At 41.1% G+C, this 19982-nt stretch overlaps 1 protein-coding gene across 1 annotated transcript in view; it reads left to right on the top strand.

The window, feature by feature from the left end:
* LOC140374038 (mitochondrial intermediate peptidase-like) overlaps positions 1-16353 on the top strand; it is a 36059-nt gene extending 19706 nt beyond the window's left edge. Inside the window, exons 17-19 of the mRNA XM_072460802.1 lie at positions 2677-2798; positions 4617-4690; positions 15845-16353. Of these exons, the coding sequence (XP_072316903.1) occupies positions 2677-2798; positions 4617-4690; positions 15845-15945 (297 nt within the window). The 3' untranslated portion in view covers positions 15946-16353. The remainder of the gene's footprint in view (positions 1-2676; positions 2799-4616; positions 4691-15844) is intronic.
* Positions 16354-19982: the final 3629 nt, after the last annotated feature.

Here is a 19982-nt window from a genome sequence, read left to right as displayed (position 1 = left end):
AAGCTGGAACTGGAACTCAAAACCTTTAGGCAGGAGGTCACCATGAACGTGCTAAAAAAAAAACACAACACACATTAGGACAATACTTAATACTCAAATGTAGTAAAGTAAAGGTAAAACGTATCCATTGTGAAGTCTGAAAAATGCAGTACTTTTACTTTTGTACTTTGTCACTTCCCACCACCTGCTTCATTGCTTTTTTATTTCCATATTTACTCATTCATCTGTTTATAAAGACACATCTGATGCACTGAGGACAAACTGGGAAGAACAATTCTACTAAATACTGTACTATAATAAATCCTGAAAGGTATTCACTCTGATACAATATCCATCTCTACTACTATTAATAATCTATTGCATAATGATTAACCAGGATTTCATAGTCCAATATAACAACGATTGGACATTTGGTTTCCATTTGGACGTGTTGACCTCTCGGTAGTGCAGGGCTTTAAAGAGCTGTGCAGTGGAGCGCACAGGTCACAGCGCAGCCCCCCGGACACATGTTAGTGCTTTTGAATGCTCTCGGCGGACCATCATTGGACGTGCCACTGCAGTGTTAATCATTATCCCGTTTGAAGTTTTATTTGAAGGCGGAGGGAGGGCTGTTTCTGCAGCTGTTTCCAGGCGCTCGGAAGTTTGCCAGCTGAATTCCCCGGAGTCCCTGCTCACTCAAACACATCATAAAAAGAGCTCATCTTTATAGATATGGAGAGGGGCCCCTGAAGGCACCATCACCACAGAAAAGAGCAGAATAAAAGAGGGGCTTGCTGCCGTTTTGGAATTTCCGTATTTTGTCTTTTCAAGCTGGCAGGTTGACATGGCGCTGCTTTACATGGCAGCGGAAAGGTGTATTTGCCAACACCGTATAATGGAGACCACAAAGACAATAGGAGAAGATGAAAGCCTTATTCTTTCTCAGCTGCACTGGGATGGATTCATTGAAAAAACTAGTCCAGGCAGTACTCAAACCTTCATAAAATATATATTTGGAGGATAACTGTTAAATTACCCATTAGCGTACAGTAAATGTTGAACTACAAGTACACAAAAAGACTGTCCTCTCATTGGAAATGTCAGTGTATGAGCATTTACTTACACCCATTTTCTTAAAGTAATATCCATCTCTTAAATAAATGCCTGTATTTATGGATGTCACAATATAGCAGATTGACCCTGCGACAAGTTTGCCACTGTCCAGGGTGTACCCCGCCTAAGGCCCGAAGTCACTGGGATAGGCTCCAGTCACCCGCGACCCCGAAAGGGAACAAGCGGTAGAAAATGGATGGATGGATGGACAATATAGCAGATTTTAATGTTACAATTATTGTAAGAAAAAACATATCTATAAAGATTATTCACAATTGACACGGCAATAAAGAAAGTGAAAACCTTAATTTTCTTTTATACTATACATTACTGTCCCAGCTTTATGAAATCAGACTTTCTGAAGGCAAAAGTAAAGTTACTGTGATTTAAGCAACCACATAAAATCACTATACATTTAGGTGTACTGTTTGGGGTCCAGATTGAATAGAAATGACATAATTTTGCTTCTAAAATAGTCATGACTCATGACTACCGGTATTCGTTTTTACAATTGTACTGTGACTTGAATAATCACGATTATTGATTAACCAAATATTCTTGACATCCCTGCATGTATTTTGGGTGAATTAAATTAACTTTTTGGCAGTATTTATTCATCACAAATAAAATACAAGAATTGTGCTCATAAATACAAACAAATCCATGTCATGTGGTGTCCAGCGCCCGATGGGATGTCTTTGCGCCAAACTGAAGTGATGTGTTCTCTGTGAGGTGTGCCAGGAGCTTGTACGGCCTGGTGTGGTCTGTGAGGTGTAACAGGAGCTTGTACGGCCTGGTGTGGTCTGTGAGGTGTGCCAGGAGCTTGTACGGCCTGGTGTGGTCGGTGAGGTGTGCCAGGGGCTTGTACGGCCTGGTGTGGTCTGTGAGGTGTAACAGGAGCTTGTACGGCCTGGTGTGGTGGTACGGAGTCTGCTGTGGAAGACATTATCACAGATCGATTTGTGATGATAAGTGTGATGCTTTATCCACCCCTTGACGTGTTCTACATAGATATTTTTACAGAAACTGTGTAGCTCATTTTGCTTTTGATGGAATAATTCACTATGTATGATTCACCAACAATACCAGAGTCTTATATAACAGGTGGCATGATAAATAAAACGGATACAAAATAAGAACTCTTCTAAATATATTTATTATTATTATTGTAAGGGAAACATTTGGTGTATTGTCTCGAAGTGTCTTGAAGTTAATAAACAAATGAATAGATTATGTAAAGCTATATTTGGTTGTGGGTGTAACGGCTAGATTTTTGTTATTTGGCCTTAACAGGGTGTTCAGTTCAGTTTCACATAATAGAATTTTCAGTTAGCCTACTGTTAAACTAATGGATATTTTAGATTATAATTACTAAACGTGACATTCATTCAAGAGTATTTTGACTATATATTTAGTGATAATTGTACCCACCAGTAGTGACAGCATCTTACTTTCCACAGCTTTCTTTTGCTAATGCATCTTAACAGATGTTTAGCACTTCTGGGCAGTACAGCACATACACAGAGCTTAATATTTGTTTCCTGCGGAAAAAGCCATTTAGATCTGTTGTGACTCTTTTCACAGGCCTGGCAGTTGAGATTCAGCCACCTCATTGGTTACGGTGCCAAGTACTACTCCTACCTCATGTCCCGGGCCGTGGCCTCCATGGTGTGGAAGCAGTGTTTTGTCCAGGACCCTCTGAACAGGTGAGGTGTTTTTTCCATCCTCCTCTCTAGGCTTTTAACGCATCACCTTCTCTACAATCAGTTTCTCAAGAGCTAAATATTTGTGTATGTGTATTTACCGTACTTTTCGGGCTATACAGTGCTACTGAATAAAGCAGCGCACACGTAATTTATGAAGAAAATAGAACTTGTCTATATACAGCACCTGACAATAACCCGCAGGTGCCCACGTTGTAATATGAGATATTTACACATAAATAAACGCGGTAGTGATGCGTCGTTTCAACCGGGGGTCTCACGGCGTGCCAGAGGTCTGCTGCGCCGCAAGACTAATTCCTCAGTGAATATGAATTGCATTAAAAACACACAGGATTTTGAAGTTTAACATTCAAAGAACACATCACAGCTTTCCATACTGTCCACTCTGTCCTTGATTACTCCGTGTGAGCTGGTTTACCTGTGTCTGAATCTTCACATCTGGTTCATCTGCTCCTGAGCTGTGCTTAGCAAGTCTAGATTCACTTCCTCATTAGACAATTGTTTTGGTGAATGTGAGTCTGATTGTAATAAAACACGTTTTGAAGCTTAAACTATAGAAAACACGACGTGTCCACTGACGTCTTCTTCTACAGTGTGTCAAACGCTCGCGCTTCCTGCTAGAGTGCCCCCCAGTGGCCGTTAGTCAGTAAATTCTATAAATTAGAAACATTGTTGTAATGACCGCAGGGTTCAAAGCCTGAGAAAAAAGTAGCGGCGTAAAGTCAGAAAAGTACAGTAACTTACTTTGTTACTTGTTTCCATTTGTTGCTAAAGATTCTAACAATGCTAATGCCTTGTTTTGTGCAGCAATCAAAAATGGATCGTAAAATAAACCTAACAAATTGTGTATATTCTGGTCTTACTTAGGAGTTATGGCATGTCCATATTGAGGGAGCTGAAGTTGTAAAAATGTGTTTGTGGCTGAATGGGGCTAGTTAACTCAAACATCAGCACAAAAATGGTAAACATTTGACTGATAAATCGGTCAGACCCTAGACATAAATACAACTCTTGCTCTTTCTCAGTATTTAGACAGACCATAGAAATACAGTTCAGTTTGTGTTTTTTAGAAGTGCATTGAAAAACAGCTGCTTTTGTATGTTATATTTTCTCTAGCAATTTATCCTTCCAAAAGCAGTGTGGGCCAGCACCTGTTTGCAGTAAAGTCAGGTTAAATGAAACGGTTGACATGGTGGACTGGTTAGCATTGCTGTCATGAGACCCAGAGGGTCGTCCTGTTTAGTTTCTCCTGTGGGACAGATGTGTGCTGACAGGTCACTCTCTGGATACTGTTGAAGTCTGCCTCAGTCTGGGCCCTGACACTGAACATGACGCTAATATGAAGCGCCTGTCGACTTGGCAGGTGTCTGCAGTCCGTCAGTACAGCCACTTTATCGCCCCAGGACACATCTCACATGAGCTGTTTTGAAAAATGAATCCAGCCTGTGTTTAAAAGTCTGCAAAGGCCTATGGTGACATTCATGAATATAGATTGTTTTAAAGACAAGGCACATCAATGTGTCAGAGAAAAGCATAATATTAACTTCTATCTCATGAATGATAATTACAGGAACATTGATAAGTATATTTACCACACACACATTCATTACATTTTGGTTTCATCATAAGCGAGTTTGTTTCAAAACAATTATTCTCAGACATTTCCCTGCAGCGCTCTCAGGCTTCTCCTGCCTGGTCACAGGAGCAGACAGTGCTGTGGGGGTCATGGGGGTCGTAGCGTGGGTGCAACAGGGTCAAGGCTGCACACATGTGTGAGTAACATAATCTGTGTCTGTGCAGGGAGATGGGTGAGCGCTACAGGAGGGAAATGCTGGCCCACGGAGGAGCCAAGGAGCCCATGCTGATGGTTGAAGGTAACGCACATCAAACACACAGGGGCGCACCTGCCACCCCCAGACCTGTCCTGAGACTGTTGTGGCACAGGTGTAGTTATTTTTGCTCTTGGACCAACTCTTAAGTGTCCAGTGAATTTACACCTTGTTCCATGTGTTCATAATGTTTACATCAGTTCACTTCAAAACTACACCCAAGTCACTCAGTTTGTACATTTTGCGGCCAGATTTAAGTCATATATGTTAACGTTGATTGGTGCTTATGAAGAAGTCAATTTTAACCATATTATTTTATTATGACACTTTATTTAATTACTTCAAGTTGCAAGTAAAGATGTTGAATATTATTTAGTGTACAGAAATTCAGTTTGATACCTTTGTAAAAGTACAAAGTTATTGTGCTGCTAAAGCGTATGCGTTTTGAGCTCAAGGCTCTGGATGACCAGTCCAGTCACTGACAGCAGAAATACTGACTTTTGTTTTTTGATATTGCATCTTTCCTTGAATGATGTTGTGCTTCATGCGCTCCACTTTAGTATGGGGAATTTCCCAGAGTGCATCTGGCTCTATGCACTGCAACAGACAATGCTGCTCATCCTTTCATCCTCCCATCCCTTCCTCCTCTCTTTTAACAGGCCTCACAGCAGACAGAGGCAGGCCTACACAGGACACAAGAAAGAGCAACAGGAGGAATAGTCTAATCAAGTGTAACCTGCTCTGATAGAGACACAGCCACCAATCCTTATAATCAACCATTTATCTGTGAAAGAGTGAACGCTGCTGAAAGTAAAAGCCCTAACAAAGAGCGGCCTTGGATTATATTTGTCATTAAAGGCTAGGAATACATTGGTGGTCTATTTCTTCTGCCCCTTTTGGCCAATGTCTGTAAGCTTTGGTAATCATAACATCATATACTTTCACTATACTGTTACTTCATTCCACATTCCCTTTGTTTACAATCTTCTTTTTTACCTGGGCTTGAAGTAGAACAAAAGTTTTTCTTTCAACAACAAAGATGTACTAGAGAACATACAGAGTGACAAAAAACAGCAGTTCACATATTCAAACCTTTGTCAGATTCTTTCATTAAGAATTACAGTAATTTTCACTTGTTTTTCTTCCATTCGCAACAGTTTCCTTTCCTGTAAACCTTTTGACTGTGATTTACAGCCGTTTCATGCAAAGCAGAAGTACATGTGCAGAAGCATTCATCCTTTCTCTATTGTTTGCCGTGAGGTCGAAGGGTTCACTGCCACCATCTTGAATCCCTATTACAACATCCAACGGAAAACTTCCTCTTTTCCAGAATACTTTCACTTTTTGCATGTTTTTGTATCATTTCAGATCATATTGATCAGGTCTTTTTTCCCTTTTTTTTTCTACAGTTAGAATCAGATTAAGCGGTTTGAATGTCTGGCTGCTCGATGCTAGATGTTCCCAGTGTTGAAATGTAAACCTGACATCCAGAAAGAGGGAGAGAAGGGGCTGTAGTGCGGCGGAGGCTAAGAGGTTATGGAGTGAAGGAGTTGAACTGGGGCTAGCATGACAGAGGGGCTTTCACTGGCTCGTATGTTCCCGTAGACCAGGGGTCAGCAACCTTTGATGTTCAAAGAGCCAAATCAGACCAAAAAAACAATACAAATCTGTCTGGCAAACATTTAAAAACCTTATATATGCCTTATATGACAGGAACAAAGGCTATAAGTGTATATTAGTTATATTCAATTTTATTTTTGTAACGCCCAAAATCACAACAACAGTTGCCTCTGATGGCCACAGTGAAAAACGAATCAAGCAATGTCTGTGGTGGCGGGGGACGATGTTCCAGAGTCCTCTGTCCTTAGACCCTTCTTCTCGGCCAGGATATATTATTATATTATATTAGCCGACTATCAAAATGACAAAGCTACTGTTGTTTATTTTCCCTGGAGAGAGAGACGCACCACGTGACTACTCTGCTATACGATATTTGGTGCTTTATGTTTAACTTCCATTACAATGTTAATTGCATTGATGAAAATATAGAAATACAGTTAAGAAATCAGAGTTTTTGTGTCATTTTTATTTTGAGGATTAGAAAAAAACAAAAACGCAGTCCTCTTCAAACCTTAATAACAATACAATCCTCTTCTCTTTCCCCCCGTATCTGGGCAACAGTGGAATTGAACACAGCCTGCAATTATATATTTGATCATTTGTTCAAATTCGGCCCGTCAGAGTTCACATACCTGCATAACAGAGCTGCCTGGTCGATATTGATCACATCACACGACTTGAATTAATGTCCTTGACTTGACGATTGGTGATAATGCCTGCCATTTTAATGTCCCTTTCCTTCACTGTCTTTGCGGCGAATCCTTCATGTCATCCTGGAAATGTCTTTCCAAATGACTTTTTGTTATTTGACAACTTCTCATGACAAAGCAAACATGAAGGCAATCCTTCCGCATTGGCAATGAAAGCAAATGATTCGGTCCATTCTTCCTTGAATCCTCTGTTCTCATTGTTTCTTCCGTTACGGTTTGTTTACAACAGCCACCTGCCCGGCACGCAAATATTTTTTTCGTAGTTAAAGGCGGTATGGACGATTTTTCGGCGATTTGAGAACGCAGGCGGAAGTGCGCATGCGCACTCCCCCGTGCGGACTGATGCAACACACACGTGCGTTTGTTTATTAGCGCAACGGAGCGCATCGTATCGCTCGTCTCCCGTAGATTTCTGTCCACTTCTGCGTCAGCTCGAACTGTCTTTCTCCGTCTTCATTTTGCCCCGTACACTGAGGGAACTATATTATGATCGATCCATGCGCTTAGGCACGCGGAAACGTGGGGATGAACCACACGCGGCTGCAGGTGAGCGGTAGGTGCGTTTTATGATTGATACGTGGCAGGACAAATGATTTATCCACGCCACGAGGAAATATGATAAAAAAAATTGCTGAAAAAAATCGTCCATACCACCTTTAACTTCTGACACTATGCAGATTTCTCAGCCAATTAGAAGGCGAGCAGCTTCTGGTCTACTCCCATTGGCGGCCCAGATCACATGTGATCTAATTTATCATCTCGCAGAGTGAAATTTCAGCTTTGTTGGCCCAGCGTTTAAAGACACGGTGTGGGGCCCTCGAGATCCTGATTTCGACTCCCGCTCCCACCTAGAATTTATAGATTACGTTTTTTTCCCCTTCATCTCCTAACTACTACAAAAACTTAGGGTTAGAGGTTAGGTTTAGGGTTATAGGGATTTATAGGTTAGGGTTAGGGTTAGAGGTTAGGTTAGGTTTAGGGGTTAGGGTTAGAGGCTAGGTTTAGGGTTCTGGGTTAGGGTTAGAGGTTAGGTTTAAGGATTAGGTTTAGGGGTTAGGGTTATTTATTTTATGGTCAAACACTATCTTTAGAGCCTCTAGAGACTATATTACGTGTGAAACTGTAATGCAATGAAAAAAAGCTTCTACCATGTGCATTGTCATGCTCTATTTAGTTCATTCACGCGTTAGTTCAGGTTCTGTGGCGATGCGATCTCCTGGGAGCAGCGAACACGGATCTATTTAAGTCAACTCCCACCCAGAAGCTGCTTGCCTTCTGATTGGCTGAGTGTCCAAAGTTAACTGCGAAAAAAAATATTTGCGCCCTAACGGCACGGCGCATGTGAAACGAGCGTCGCAGGCTATGACGCAAATCTTCGTTGATAGAAATGTTGAAATTTAATATTTATTATAAACATTTTTACAGCATTGGAAAATGTTAAGAATATTTGTCCTCTTACAGAAATCATATTAAAACAACAAATATATCCTCTATCTAGTTTCATTTTCATAAATTTTTTAAAAGCTCCAGGGAGCCACTAGGTGGGTGCTCCGGAGCCTTAGGTTGCCGACCCCTGCCGTGGACAAATACAGCCCGAGTAAAATGGATATTTGCTGCTTTGGTTCTTCAATGGCTTTGTTCACTCGCATGGTGAAAAATGGGACTAAACTGGAAGTAAACACGGAATTAATGCCGCTGTGCGAAGGTTTGTTTTGGGTATGTTCTAAAAGCAGCTCTTAAGGTCAAAATGGGAGCGCCGTGTGCTGTCCGCATCTCATTACAGGTTGACCAGGACGACTGCAATATATAATGATATTCAGACAATATTTTAACAACGCATCTGGAATAGGCAATATGTGGCTGCAAATGTCTGTGGTCAATGGATCATAAAATGAACCAGAAAAGTGCAGAAATATCACTTCATACTGTTGTTTTGGGGGGTTACATGAGCATGTTTTTGTCTCTTTTAGTAGTTTTAATCATAGACGATATACTCAATCAGAGCTACAACTAACAAGTATTTTATTAGGTGACTATTTCAATTGTACATCAAGACTTTTTTTAACACATTAGAAATAGTTTATTATTTTTTTACATTTTGCTGCTGTCTTTGTTATTTAAAAGTATTTTTGGATGTGTTTTATGGTTTTAGAGTCAAGATAACAATGACAATTATCAAAATGTGACTTAAATTAATTTAATAGTTAACAAGTCATGATAAGTCGATTTATCTAATTTTGTATATATCCAAAAGAACATTTGCAACATTTTCCGATATCTCACCTCTGAACACACTGTAAATGGTAATAAAAACATTTTTTAAAAACGGTCCAATTTAAACAGCTCTGTTTGAACAGGAATAAAAGTTATTACATTTAATTAGAGCAAAAGGGAACAAGTGGTAGAAAATTGATGGAGTTTTAAACCCACTTTCCTTCCTGTATGGCCCGTTTTTTTAAATGAAGGAAACATCTTCGTCTTGATTTCCTTTGACTCCTTTGGCATTATAAAGAACATCACAGAAATCACAAAGCTTTTGAAAGCACGTCTGTCACTGTTCACTTTGGCCGCTTTGTCTGGGCTCACGGTTTGATGAGAGAAGGACTGTTCCAAAAATACTTTGGAGTTTTCATAACTGTTTGGAATTGCACACGCACGCTTTCAAGTTTCTAGCACTAGGTTGGACAGCTTTTAGAATTCTGGATATCCACTGGATGATAAAACTGCAGCTTATGACCACAACCATAGCTACTAACATTAATACTTTATGGGTCCTGTAAATTGGGATTTGTCTGATTTTTTTGACATCTTAGCGTTGATATTTCATGTTTCATCAATTAACATTATACATATATTATGCTATTTATGTGATAAAAAATAATTCCACCCTCATTTCTGAGCAAACAAAACACCTGGTCAAGCCCTTTGGAAAAAAAGGAAAACTTCATAGCTGTTGCTCTACAGAAAGTCTGGATTTTAAAAATACAGAGGAGCTGCGCCTCATGACACAAGCTAGACGGGTGGTGAAATTGTAGTGGGATTAACTACCTCTTATGCACTTTTTATGACATTTTAATCTGCCAATGGAGTGAATATCATTTTGTCACTGTATTGGCTATAAACGTGAAGCAATGTTTAACCCTAACCTAACTGTAATCAGAAATATTAGGTCTTGGAATGGACAAGAGCAAGGCTATTCAATTATATTTTCCAGGAGGCCAGATTTTTTGGAGACTATTGTCTGGGAGCTGGACTACAAAACTGCACCACAATTGTATTATTTATATCCAGTATCCACAAACAACTTGCAATAGTACTATGCACCTGCAATCTTTTGTTTTACTGAAGTAAATAAACAGAAGAAGGACTGAGCAAAGACCAAGACTGAACCTATTGTAGGTCACATCAGGTTTAAACAACATCTTGAACAGGACGAGTCACAGAATCTGAACCAGGACGTTAAGGTCTAAAAAATAAAAATAAATTGTATGTGATTCTATTGATGTTAAAAGCATTGCGTTGCGTCTAAGGGGACGTGCAGGGTACTGAATAACTGAGCTAACATATTCAATATGGTCTGGCCCAGGGCCCATTTTACGGTCGGCACTAGATCATACACGCCTAACTCACGGAAGTCAGAATTTGGAAGTTACATATCGGAGTTCTCGATCTAAATTCTTTTATTGACAATGACTCTTGGATGAGAGTCGAAACGTCTATTTTTTCAAACTGAGTCCAGATGACTACAACTGAAGCTTTTTCTACTAAGTTACAGAATCCAATATGGCGGCCCTCGTGGCGGCCCAAATTACATGTGAGGTACATTTACTGTCTTGCAGCGGAAAATCTTCAGATTTGTTGGCCCAGCGGTTAAAAACACGCCGTGGGGCGCTCAAGATCCTGTGTTCGACTCCCGCTCCGACCCAATAATTATTGCGGGATTAAACTTTTTTAATTTATAGATTAACGTTTTTTTTTCCTTCATCTCCTAACTACTACAAAAAACTTAAGGTTAGGGGTTAGGGTTATTTATTTAATGGTCAAACACTATCTTTGGGCAGACTATACTATGTGTGAAGTGGAACAAACTGTAATGCAATGAAAAAAAAGCTTTTTAGAGAGAGAAAATGATTGCCTGAGCTGTATCAGCGGGACCGGTCGATCCATGTTGGATTCCGATTCGGTCACTTTCGCCCCGATTCCGTGTATTAACTAGTGGAAACTGTTTATTGTCTATTATATAAGTTTTGTAATAAAGAATGTTGACAATATTTTTTTATTTTTTTTTAATTACAACTAGGGGAATTCTGACTTCCGTGAGTTAGGCGTGTATGATCTAGTGCCAACCACTAAGGTGGTCCTTAGTGATACGTATTTGGCCCGTGGGCCGCCAGTTGAATAGCCCTGGACTAGATTAAGAGAAAAACAAATCTTTATTGGAATTTAAGTGTGAACGCAGTTTTTTTTATTTTTAAACAAGACGTTTCTACTCTCTCAAACTGTGGCTCTAATCTTAGAACTCGCACAAAAGGATTTGTAGATGGCTGATATTCCTGTTTATTTTAAACCGGTCAACACATTAAGACACTGCTTCATCCTAAGGACAAGAAGCCGACAACAGAGCAATGTAGTGTATTCTGTCTAAAGCAGTATTAAAGATGTAAAGAGCATTACAGGTGAGACTAAACGGCCTCTTCACAAGAGGCTTTATCAGCACAGAAGACACGATAATTCACAACCAAAGAGCGCCGTGCATCTTCATCTTCTTCTGTTGCTTTTAATGGGGGTTGGCACTTGGCAGGGGGAGAGGGAGAGGGACAGACAGACAGACAGTCTCGACAGACAGACAGACAGTCTCGACAGACAGACAGACAGTCTCGACAGTCAGTCTCGACAGTCAGTCTCGACAGTCAGTCTCGACAGACAGTCTCGACAGACAGTCTCGACAGACAGTCTCGACAGACAGTCTCGACAGACAGCCAGACAGACAGACAGTCAGTCTCGACAGACAGTCTCGACAGACAGTCTCGACAGACAGTCTCGACAGACAGCCAGACAGACAGACAGTCAGTCTCGACAGACAGTCTCGACAGACAGTCTCGACAGACAGCCAGACAGACAGACAGTCAGTCTCGACAGACAGTCTCGACAGACAGTCTCGACAGACAGCCAGACAGACAGACAGTCAGTCTCGACAGACAGTCTCGACAGACAGTCTCGACAGACAGTCTCGACAGACAGTCTCGACAGACAGCCAGACAGACAGACAGTCAGTCTCGACAGACAGTCTCGACAGACAGTCTCGACAGACAGCCAGACAGACAGACAGTCAGTCTCGACAGACAGTCTCGACAGACAGTCTCGACAGACAGCCAGACAGACAGACAGTCAGTCTCGACAGACAGTCTCGACAGACAGCCAGACAGACAGACAGTCAGTCTCGACAGACAGTCTCGACAGACAGTCTCGACAGACAGCCAGACAGACAGACAGCCAGACAGACAGACAGTCAGTCTCGACAGACAGTCTCGACAGACAGACAGTCAGTCTCGACAGTCAGTCTCGACAGTCAGTCTCGACAGACAGACAGACAGTCAGTCTCGACAGACAGTCTCGACAGACCGACAGACAGTCTCGACAGACCGACAGACAGTCTCGACAGACAGTCTCGACAGACAGACAGACAGACAGACAGTCAGTCTCGACAGACAGACAGACAGACAGACAGAGAGAGAGAGACAGTCTCTTGTTTTTTATAAAAACAATGTCCAGATGATACAACTGAACCTTTTTCCGCAGTGGATCACTCCTGGGCAAAAGAGGGATTTCACCAACTTTGAGAGTGATCATGAATGGGAGGTGACTACTTTTTGTCGGGCATGTTGCAACTACACTTCAGATGTGTGTTGTAAAGTAAATCAGGTCAGATGGGATTGGGCCTATAGCTGCAGGCTGAGGTGTTTTCTCCTTAATTCTCTTCCCCAGAGTTGTCATTAAACAGAGCTCAGAGCCTCAAAGGTCATTTGATCGATAGACATCTCCAACCACCACCACCCTCCAAATAAATAAACAAGTCATCTGTCCATCCTTTATCCAGCAGGAGCTTTCAAGGAACATGTTCTTATGTGTCAAAGAGAAGAGGGCACAACAGGGTGTGCATATTCAGAACATTCAAACTTTGACATTTTTAATTTATGGAAAATGTGTATTTTTTGCCTGGAATGTTCCACAGTATGGCATTAAACATATCTATATTGTATTGTTTTAATTACAGGTGTCTGGGCAAAGCAATACCAGGCAGTAAACCCTCTACAAGAAAAGTGGCACAGTGCATAGGGCATTCCTGCTATTTTGGGGGGGAAAGGGATCTACAACCACAACTAAACCTGTGTTGCAGATAGAGACACATACAAAGTGTTTGTCCTTCTCAGTTTATATTCAGGCCATGTTCAGCTCCTGCAGAAGCTGCACTAGCTCTGGTTCATGATGGGTACAGGAGCTGGGCTTTAGGCAATGACCGTTCTGATCAGAAAGGGCACAATGCTCAGGTTTAAACACACTGGATTTAAGCTTTGAGACTGACACAAATGAGACGCTCTGCTTTCTGGAGTCCAATGTTTTTGTAATTTAGAATCCATCAGCATTAAAATTGTCAGCAAAAGTTAAAGTGGATTTGAACATTGTATCTGGGGATGCACTTGGGTCATGACTCTTTATTATGGAATTTCAAATCAAACTCTTACATGCCCCTCCCTTTTAAGTCTGTGACGCCTTTGTCCACATCTTTTGGTTGTCTTTAGGGTCTGGCAAAAGTTAAAAAAGACGTGTGTAGATACATTCCAGTCAAATACAAAATAGCAAACACATTTTACAGCATGTATTATCCAGTATTATCCATTATTATACAACGTGAATAATTTTTCCTGCGTCGGCCCCAGAACAGAACATTTTTTGGACAGTCTTTGGTGGTATTTGCCTGCCCCTCCTCGTGCATGCGTCTGCTCACACCAGCCCCTCTGTTGTTTTGACTGCGAGGTTATCTGTGCATTCCTGCGCTGTTCTCCCCGTGATAGAGGCTCCACTCCTCTCCAGCGGGGCCCAGGCACTGATCTGCTACTGCTGCTGCTGCTGCTGCTGCTGCTGCTGCTGCTGCTGCTGCTGCTGCTCTTGCTCTCAGTTCACCTGTGCATGATCACAACCCAGATACAAGGGCCTCCTGTGGGCATGGTGACGATGGTAAACTACAAGGAAAAGACATTCTGATGGACATGTTTGACAATGTTAACCACCCTTGAGTCATGGATTTTTCTGCGTCTTCTCTCCGTTTCTTTCTGATAAGCTCAAACAAGGTGGTTCTCCTCTTTGTTTCTAAAGTCCATACTTGCTGTTGTATGACCGAGCAAACATAGCAAAATAGTTCAATGTTTTTGGTTTTGACATACAGCTTACCTTCAGAACAAAGTATCTGGGTCTCAAAACTCACATAAACCCAATGTTAATTCCCTTGAACTTCCCAGCTCAATATTAGTTGACAAATCAACTTGAGCATCTTTGATCTTGAATCCCAGTCCTGCTCTTGAGTTGGTATGTCTTGGGTATTCAGACCCTGAGAGCTGGTGGATGTCCAGCAGAAACAGTGCTTGAGCTCTTAATTGTGGCTCTCATTTCTGCTTGGGTCCCACTACTTTCATGTGGGTTCTAGCCGAGGGGCTGGGTGCGACTTCTGGGTAAGAAGAGACCATAATCCCCCTGACTTTAGACTTCAAATTTCATCTGTTGTTGAACCACAAACCTTCTCAATGAGCTCCTTATGTTTAAATGACTGTCGTTTTGGAGTGGTTAGTGCATCATTTGTGAAAGTGGAGTTTTATGGATTAGCGTGTGTGCACGTTTGGAGGTGACCCGCGCAGCAGTAGAATGAGGAGGGGAGCGCCTGTTTACATTGGCAGCCACACAAGGGGAAGTGGAGTGACTTCAAAGCTTGCGGCACAGCTCGATTGTAAAGAGTACAAGGGACTCGTCCACGCATGAGCAGGCTAACAGGCTAACATGCTAACAGGCTCCAGCACAGTTCCCAGGCTCAGTGTGTCTCTCCGCTTCTCTGATCACAGGGTTTCCTCTTACAGTCTGCTTTTATCTCCAGTACTGTACAGGATGGGCCGTTCTCATGAGTTTCTTTACAATAGCGTTTTAATTAATTTAATTAATGTTTTTGCACGACATTCATTTTTCACTTTGTGTTCATTTGAAATGGCAAAATTGGTCTCAAACAGCTTAATAATAGAAACAGGTCCATTGACTTCCCGTTCAAAACTGCAGAACTGAGTGCCTTTTAACTGTAGTAAACAGCAGATTTTCTTTTTTGAACCGTATATTTACAGGACTATGTATGCATTTTTTAGATAATCGCGTGTAAATACAGAACAGTGGACGGGGATAGGGGGTAGGTGACAGGATTACTCAAGTTTGAGTAAGGCTGTCTTCACAAGTTCCGGGAGGTATGATTATTTGTCGTGGCACTCAGGATTGACTCTTACATTACTTACATTACATGACTTATATCGGTTTAAATTTTACTATAAATTATGATTGTTGTGAATATATCGTAGGGTGAGCACATCATCTCAGTGTTCAAGATGCAAGTGCTCAGAATCCTTAAGTTGTTTGTTTATTTTCTTTGTGTCATGTTTTTGCTGTGTATATGTTATATATATGAAATAAGTGTACCTTAACTGTATAGGTTTGACACTTGAGTGACATTTACGATCAAATGAAGGTGAATACTAAACCTGGAACACAAGTGGGGACAATCTCAGCTTCTCTCCACGATTTGACCCATTTCTAAGCTGCCGTTTTGTGTCCGTGACAGGTATGCTGCAGAGACGGCCGACTCTGGAGGACTTTGTGGATGCGCTTGTGTCAGAACTCAACCCTAACTTTGAGACCTTCCTGATGGATTCCGAGAGCTGAAGACTGAGCTGGTTCCAAAGCCACAAAGGACCATTACAACACAACCAACGTCTGTCCTTTGCTTTTAGAGGTTGCAAACATCAAAGAAGACTCTGTGCAGGAGGAAAGCTGCATAAAATGTTTGCGCTTGACTCTGTTTGCGATGAGCTTCACACACTGGACTCAACAAAGAAAACCTGCCTTAGTTCTTCATCAAATGCTGCTGGACAAAGTGTCAGTGAACAGTACTGCTTATGTCTGAGAAACTGTTAAAATGATTAATGTGTTACTCAGATTTCATAAATGGTTTCTTTTAACATTTGGCACAAGACCCCCACATATATTCTGTTAATTGTGGTATTTCTAACAGGTCGTAACAGAAACCTAAAGCTGTAATACACGTAAGATGTATTAAACTTGTCAATTTCCCTTTTTTCTTGTCAGATTGTTATCACCCTCAAAAACTATAGTTGTGTAGAGACTTGTCTGATCTGATGTGTCCTGGGTCTGGGCTGATCTATAATAACAGCTTTCAGCTCACTGAGTAGCGGAGCATTGTTTTTTCCTGGTCAAATCAGCGTGTGAAAAAATGGCTGATCCGTTCTTCCTGTCATGTGACCAGTGGTTCTGTATTAATGCTGCTCCGTGTGATTGTCTGAAGCGTTCAGGGGAAGACCAAGGCATTTCTAAGTGTCAATTAAAATGCCGTTTTTAAAGCCATTACACTTTTAAGTTTAATACTTCATGGAGGTGATGGCAATTGGCTGAGGGACAATTCAGATCTGCAGCAAGGCGATTGTAAGAATGCATGTTTTCACGTTTGTTTGTTTGTTTGTGTGTGTGTTGTTGTTGTTTTTTATCAAAAGCACCTTCAAGATTAATGTCATACTGTGGAACATTTCAGGCAAAGCACTTAAGATCTTCATGAAGCAGGTGACAGATCCCTGACCAGAATAGTTACGGTACTTATTGAGCCTTTGATCTCAAAATTCAAGAACACTTTTTATTTTGGTTTTCATTTATCTATCCATTGACGATCAGGAAAGCAACATTTCTCTTTTTGTAGTTTGAAAATAGCAAGACCTAAATGTATTTAACTTTTTGGTTATAGAAATGTTGAAGGTTTATCTGGCAGGCCATACCTGCTGGTCAATGCCTGATCGTGTCAGCTCTCGGAGGCTGAGCAGGACAGGACCTGATCAGTGTTTGGGTGACTGCTGGAACACCAGGTGCCACAGTGGGGCACTAGAGGAATACACGTTGCCTAATAAAGCACTTTGAGTACCATGAAGTCGGAAAAGCACTATATACTGCTGCCCAAGTGGTTAAGACACAGCACAGCTGCCAGTCTCCAAGTGCTGCCGGCCGCATCCCAATTCCAAAAACTTACTGCATGTCCTGTCTCTCATCCCCCATTTCACGCTGCCTTTCCTGTCGAATGAAGCATACGGGCCAAAAATCTTTTTTTTTTCCTCTTTAACATGGACAGGAGCTAATTCCATAACACAGGAGCTTGTCAGCTCTACTTCCTTCTGTGCCAGCGTTAGGTTGGATGGGGTCATGTCATTTATGGTCAGGAGGAGTCAGAAGGATTTTAAATTTGATTCCAAACTCGACAGGAGCCAATGAAGAGACTCGAGCACACAAATGCATGGATACGTTTGTTTTTCAGCATCACTTTAAGGCAATATTTTTCTTTGAACAAGAGCTCTTAGTCAAATAAGACACTAATGTTTCTTACAGTAGAACTGAAAGCTAACTGTCATTGTCCAGTGTGACTATCTGCTCAGATAAAGCGTCTCGTCGATGTTTAAGGCAGAGTAAAATGACCATGTTTTTTTACAGGGTTAAGCAGCAGACAATTAAGTGACATCCAAGTTTTTATATCCTTCACACAAGCACTGAGTTTGTCTACTTGATCGGTCTGATCAGGTTCAATTTTTTTTTAATACAGCAGTGTGTCAACTGCACAAGTTAATGTTAGGAAGGTGATGTTACCTAACGGCAGCATATAAAGAGTAAACAGAATTGGTCCGAATACTGAACCCTGTGATACGCCGTAAGTTACATTAGAACAAGGTGAGGAGCTCTGGTTTACATTAACAAATTGGTACGTATTAGATGAATAGGATTTAAACCAGCTAAGGGCTGTTCCTCCGACACCTACATCACATTCTAACCTCTGCAGTAGAATGTTGTGGTCGATGGTGTCAAACGCTGCGCTAAGGTCCAACAGAACCAGGATTGAGACCAGTCCATCGTCAGCAGCTAATAACAAATCATTTGTGACTTTAACTAGTGCAGTTTCAGTGCTGTGGTGGGCTCTGAACCCTGACTGGAAAACTTGTTATAAGTTATAAAAAAATAAGGTATATTTTCCCGTAGATGACGACGAAGCTGTTTAACTACAACTTTTTCAAGGATTTTAGAGAAGGGAAGATTTGGTCTGTAGTTTACCAATAGGTCAGGTTCGAGGTTAGGCTTGTTCAAAAGAGGTTTAATGACTGCACGTTTGAAGGACTGTGGAACATAACAGCTTTCTTATTAATTATTTATTATATTAAGAAGGGAATCTATAATTAGGGGGAGTATGTCTTTGAGGAGTCTGCTTGGAATCGGGTCTAGGATACAAGTTATGTTTTAGAGCAGCGGTCCCCAACATTTTTTCTCTTAAGGACCGGTAAAATCTGATTGTTCTTCCTAACCTGCACCTGCCCCAGTAACAGCTGTGTACAAAGCCTTGTTCTAAATGTTTTGTAATGGTATTGGGGGCTCTACTGCGCTGTGACAGATTGTTAACATGGCCCTCCCTTTGGGCCCTGATTATAGGCAGATTTTCCATGATTTTCTAGGTGGGAGCAAGAAATGATCTGTCTTATTTCTCTCACTCTCTTTATGTGAATGTAGTTCTCCGTTGTACCAAGGGGAGGCTCGTTTTGGCCTAATGACATTCTGTTTGGACGGAGCTGCAACATCAAGAGCAAACCTCAAAGAATTCATGGTCAAGTCGACAAATTGATCACTTCAACTGGGACCAAAGCTGTTCTCAGCAGGATCACATGACATGATACTATTATTTCTTTGAACTTAGTGATAGATTTTTCAGATATTGTCCTTTTCATTATAATTTTATTCTGTGGGGCTGGATAATCTTTAAGAATAAACTGTCTACACTAAACAAAATGACATTGATCGTAAAATTGCAATGTTACAACAATAAATCTTAAATCTGGCATTGCGATATACCCAATTGTTAATTTTCTATTCTGTTCATTTCACTTAAGTCTTGTAAATTACTTTGATTTGCGGCTTCACATGAAGAGTCAAAAATACCATCATCAATCTTACCTCAAGAACTGCTGTAACTCACACTCTTTTATATAACAGCCTTTTGGCACCATTGGCACCTCAGGCAAACCAACTCCTTCATCCAGTCACTAAATATGATGTCATAAATGATGTGATTAGTAAGGAAGACCTGAGAGGCAAGCGGACATGTTCAAAATGGCGGTCAATTTTCACGTTGAAAATATAACATTAAAGTTTTGTCTGTGGGCAGTTTTATTAAGACTGATTTAACAAAGGTGCTGACCAGTCAACAAAAAACTGAAGTGAAGAGAATCGGAGACAAATAACAAAAAAATACTTTTTTTAGTTTAGTTTTTCATCTGCAAGCGGAGGAAAAGGGAATGCCTTTTTTGGCTTGCCTCTCAGGGCTTCCAACCGCGGTGAAGTTAGTTTCACGTTGGACGTTGGACATTCGCCTCCGCAACTAGAGCGGGAGCTTCCTCTGAGTGTGCCCCGCCTGCAGTAGCTCGACGCGGGGAGCTGCGCGCTGAAGTGCCGCTTGGAACGCCAGTTAGGGACCGACTCTAAAGTACCGTTTGTTTAAAAATGTGTTATCTTAAAAATGTATTTATATTTAAAAAAAAAAAACAATATTGAGCATGAATCCAAGTTGCTAATATTAGATAGAATAGTCCTTTTGGGCTGAAAAATTAACCCTTTGTAGATTTTTAAAGAATGTTTTTTGTCAAAAAACAAGGATTATTTTCAAT

The sequence above is a fragment of the Eucyclogobius newberryi genome, unplaced genomic scaffold, assembly GCF_026437365.1.
Source record: "Eucyclogobius newberryi isolate DKJ021-1_F unplaced genomic scaffold, fEucNew1.0.hap1 SCAF_10, whole genome shotgun sequence".
In the NCBI taxonomy this organism is placed as follows: Eukaryota; Metazoa; Chordata; class Actinopteri; order Gobiiformes; family Gobiidae; genus Eucyclogobius; species Eucyclogobius newberryi.
The sequence above is the reverse complement of the archived record's forward strand: the minus strand, read 5'-3'. Positions and strand labels throughout refer to the sequence as shown.